The following is a 4,900-nucleotide window of genomic DNA, read 5'->3' as shown; positions in this document are numbered from 1 at the left end:
AGCTGTGTGACACTTGAAGGTCGGGGAGGTAAAGGTAAGGAGAGCTTTAGATTGTGGTAGAAACAGGAAGCATGAACCAGTGCCATCTTCATGAGTTCCAGTTGCTTTCAGGTGATAGAGCTTAGGGCTTAGGTTAATTTCTGGCATCTTTATATATAGCATTTTTACAAGAGGCCTTTTCTTTTTCAAGTATAGATTATTTGGGGAGGCTCTGATACTCGGCTAAGAAGTTTCCCAGGCAGTTGCCGGAGTTCAGGAAGTTGTAAACACTGTCCTGTTAGCTCACTTTCATACAGGTCTAGCTTCTGGGTGCATTGTTACTCTTATTGGCAGACACTAGCCTTACTCTAGTGATCAGGAAGGGCCTTCTATCCCCAGAGTATTCCTGGAGGCTAGACTTCCATTTTCTATCAGGAAAGATGTCTGTCAGGTTAGGGGTCAGGGATATAACTGCAGCAATCTGTTAATGTACACCAGCAGACATGCCTTAGTTGGGGGACTCTTGCAAATGCGATAGTCTGTTGCTTAGATGGTATGCTTTAGAGGCTGGACAATTTATACCAGAAAACTAGCGTCTACCAAGTCAACAAGCTCATCTGGCAAGCCAACAATACCATGCATAGTTGAGTATGTGTGGCGGTATGTGCCAGCACTCGGGCTGTAGGCAAAAAGACTGTGAATTCAAAGTCACCCTAGGCCACATGGTACATTCTAGGCTAGCATGGGCCGAAGAATGAGACTGTCAAGAAACAAGCCAAAACCAAAAGGTATACCATGGTAGACTGATGATGTTTAAGAAAAAACAGTTCAGTGCACTTGGCATGTAGATTTCTGGAGCATGGTTTATGGATTTATCACTTGGAAACAAACAGTGTCCAGGAGGCGACTGTGGTGTTTTCATTTTGAAAATGCTTTAATAAGTGTTGACAACACTGTTCTGCAAAATGTAAAGGTACTATACAAATTCTTAATACAAAAAGAATAAATTAAAAGCAGATTTCTTTTTTTAATTCTGCAACTTTGTCTACAACATACATCTTTTTCATTGATTACAGTTGAACAGAATCCAGTAAAATCATTTTACATGCTCTACAGTCAGTTTCAGGAGCAACCTAATCTTTTCCCCGTTATTAAACTAGAGTCAATTTTACACAACTTGTAATAAACTATTGACATGAATGGATATGTAAAACTTTACACCTAGTTAACTAAGCAGTAATTGGTCATCTGATAGCACCTGGATGAGGTTTGCTATATATATATATATAGAACTAAACTAATACTGAATGAAAACAAATTGGGATTTTAACAGTTTCAACACTCACCTGCATATAGCAAAATAAACCAACCTGGCTCACAATATAGTCTTCTGGCTGAAACAGGCAATTTCTTACATGTATCCAAAGAATCCAATAGGGGCCTTAGATCAGATTGGGGGCTTCATATTTCATCTTCCTTTAAAGAAATAGGGATCTGTAAAGAGTTTGCAGGTGCTTGAAGACGATACCTAGAGCGTTTATCACCACACCGACCATTTATCATATCAGTCTCAAAGGACTAATGCTTATTATGTACATTGTATTAACTGAACACAGCTAAACAGTAAAACCTGTTTTACTTAATCTCTGTCCTTACTGCCAGACTATCGTGATGGTGTTCACAGCTCCCATTCCATTCCCCTCTGCTCCCCAAATCTATTACATTTAGATTCTTTCTGCCTCTCTCATTTGCTCCGGAGGACTTCAGAATTGATTTTCAAACTGCTATGTTATATCCTGTAACCATGTAACCTTGTCTTACTCTTTATTTCCCTTTGGACTTTTCCTGTTGCACCATAGTTCGTTCTAATTATTCAGGCATCTCCTTTTGGAAGAAAGAAAACTTGACACACTGTGTCACATTTTCTACTAGGTAAGGAAGGAAAAAAAAATATCCCCAAATCTGCTTTTTATAGCTCCTGTTATCATACGAGGAGCAAAAAAAGGTAGCCTTGTCTCCATCAAGCCCCAGGTTGATTTTGTACCATCATATCCAGTTCCTACCAATGTTACAGGGTTTCCCGTGAGGTATCCAGGAAGAGTGCTGCTTCTGGAAGCTAGAATCCTCAAGCCAGCCTTGAATGGGCCTTGGAAAAAATGGTGCAGGAGGCCTTTGGCTGTATGGTATGAATGTTCCTGCCTGGTGTGAGTTCCCACTTGACTTCCAGAGTTGTTTAAGCCACAGTGGAGTGAGCAACAGGTTGGGCCACTTCTTTCTGGTGTCCATTTCTTACTTCCTGCTTTGGCAGTCTGTTGTTCTTGGGTTTACATACATGAAAAACAAAGGTTTTTCTTTTGATGCCATGGCTAACTTTTAGATCTGCTTTCCCACAAAAGTCCTCCCACCCTGGCTCTTGTTCCTGGATACCCTTACCACCGGAAGTCATTACAGAGGCGACCCCGCTCGGCACTAACATGCACTACTTCCAAGGAGACTCTTCTGTGCCATCTTGAGTAACCCAACTAAGACTGTGCACGGGTTAGTTATTATAAAGGTAATTCTGAGGCCTTTGAACATTGATGGCTTTTTGGTTGTGTGTTAAGCGTAGCTCAAAACACATGTAAACAAGCAGATTGCACGCATGCTTTTTTTTTTTTTTTTTTTTTTTTTTTTTGCCTTTTATCCTCTTGGTATCTGTGGACAGTGGTGGTCAGTCAAAGTCAAGGTCATGGATACTGCTGGAGGTGGATGGGCCCTTTGGAAGCTGAGTTATTTCAACTCTGCTTTGCCTGCCATCTGGTAGACACATGTAAAAAAGCTTCCTACCTAAGGGCATACTTGGGTTCTTTGACTAAGTGACACATAGGAGAGGTCCATCCGAGTTCTTTGTCACACAAGTGTTAACATAAAATGAGCCAACAACAGTAAAACACCTGACTGTATTGCAGTGTGCTTTTTCCCTTGGTTTCCCATACAAAAGAAAATGGAACACCTTGTACAAAAACAGAAAGGTTACACGTTTACTGGTTGTTTTAATGGGACAGAACTACTTTTGGCACTGGTCACCTTGAGCTTCCATTCCCAGAAGGAAAGAAGCTTTGGGGCACTGGCCGAGGCCCCTACATAGGGCAGTTCTAATGGTACCCTGCTCCTCCTCCCAACCTCTGTTCTGCATGTCCAGGCAGATAGAGATTCTGAGTCTGCCAGGCCCGCCAAGCCTCCTTCATCTTCACTGTCCCATCGGGTTTGTTTCCGGGCTCTCAGGTAGGGAGAAGCAGAGTGCTACGGGTCATGACAGGACATGATTTACAAATGGTTGACTTTCCACTTGTGCTGCATAGAAGCAGTTTAGAGTTGAAATGAAATTTCACTGCAGAGAAAGTGTGTTCCTCTCGGCGCCTCCTATTTGTTTATTGTTGACTGTGTCTAATCTTTGGCAGCATAGAACCAACTGTGATCCTCCATTGAGTCTCTGAAGTGTCCGTCTTCCTTTTCTCTCTCACCCTTCCTGCTAGGTGCTCTCGCTGGCTGGTTCACTACAGAATACTTCAGATGTAAACTGAATATCCCCTTGAAGCACCTGGTTGGCCTAGGGCGGCAGCTGGACACAGCTTCAGAGTCTCTGCACACAGGTAGGTCTTTCTTTTTCCCATTCTTTACCAACGCTTCTCTTCCACAGGAATTGCATGTGTTGGCTTCCCTGACAGTTCCTGGCCTGGGGCTGTCAACGGCAGAGGGAAACCACCAAGGTGTCACTGAGGATTATTGTCCAGCTCTCTGGGCAAGAGAGCTAGGGGACACACAGTGGGATCGGAACCTTCCAGAATGTCTCCTCAGTCAGGTTTTTGAGGATGAAGGGGATGTGGAGACGGGAGGAAAAAAAAGTGCTGAGGGCCAAAGCTGGTGCAGGTGACAGTGCGTCTGGGTAAGGCAAATGAGAGGCAGTGAGGTGACTCAGAATGGCATTGCGGCGGCGGTCAGATCAGGCCCGGCCGGCTCACACGAGGGTTCCAGGCTTGGCTTTTTCCTGCCCGTACCATTGGACGTCAGCTAGCTCTGGATAAAGGGATGAATCCAGGAAGCAGCTGTCACTGTAGCTCCTGTGAATCCAAGAGAGATGACAGAGTTAGAGGAGAGCAGGACAGATGGGCCTGTGTCCAGGGTACATGAGCAGTGACGTGCCCTCTAGAAAGGAGCTGTCTTCCCTGTCCCACATAGGTGAGGCTTCACACCTCCATGGTGGTTGGTGGACCCTAAGAAGCACATAAAAGGGATCTCCTGATACTTCGGGAAATGCAAGTTTGCCCGCAATGCAGTGGTCCTCAGGATTGCGTGGGAACCTCAGAAATGCTCATGTCCAGGCCTGAGTCTGGACATGCTGCTGCTGGTGTGGGTATGAACTATTGTTGGACACCTTCAAAGTCCCACAGATGATCCTTAGCTACAGCCAAGGCTGAGGAGCTCCGGGGCTGTGTTCCTCAGGGTGACTTCCTACATGACAGCCAGTGCCTGGCCTTACATCAGACCCAAGGTAAATTATCACTGTCCTGGAAGAAGAGTCAAAACATGAGCCTCCCCCAGAGTAATACTGAAGTGATAAGATAAACTGAGTTTTAAATGCTTTTTAAGTCAGCACTGTTGTGATTTTTTATAGAAGTATTTTTAAAAAACTACTAAAAATATATTTTATAAAAGTAATTTTAAAAGAACACCTTCAGGGCTGGGCCTGTAGCTCAGTGGCAGAAAAGTCCTGCACTTTAATGCTGAGCACCAAAAAACAATATAAAATAAAAATGTGTTTTTCTCTACATAGAAAAATATACATAGAAAAAACAGGAATTTCTCCCAGTAAGTAAAAAATGTGTTTTTCTCTACATAGAAAAATATACATAGAAAAAACAGGAATTTCTCCCAGTAAGTA

At 43.4% G+C, this 4,900-nt stretch overlaps 1 protein-coding gene across 3 annotated transcripts in view; it reads right to left on the bottom strand.

Annotated features, from left to right (window-relative positions):
- Nucleotides 1-916: 916 nt before the first annotated feature.
- Frmd4a (FERM domain containing 4A) overlaps nt 917-4,900 on the bottom strand; it is a 434,715-nt gene continuing 430,731 nt past the window's right edge. For 2 of the 3 annotated variants that reach the window (XM_055593785.1, XM_055593786.1), the window contains exon 23: nt 917-4,079. In XM_055593785.1, the coding sequence (XP_055449760.1) occupies nt 3,977-4,079 (103 nt within the window). In that variant the 3' untranslated portion in view covers nt 917-3,976. The remainder of the gene's footprint in view (nt 4,080-4,900) is intronic. The other variant, XM_055593784.1, reaches the window with a different exon arrangement.

This window comes from Psammomys obesus, unplaced genomic scaffold (genome assembly GCF_907164565.1).
Source record: "Psammomys obesus unplaced genomic scaffold, mPsaObe1.curated_primary_1811, whole genome shotgun sequence".
NCBI classification, from domain to species: domain Eukaryota; kingdom Metazoa; phylum Chordata; class Mammalia; order Rodentia; family Muridae; genus Psammomys; species Psammomys obesus.
Note: the sequence above shows the minus strand (reverse complement) of the source record. Positions and strands in the feature narration are given on the sequence as shown.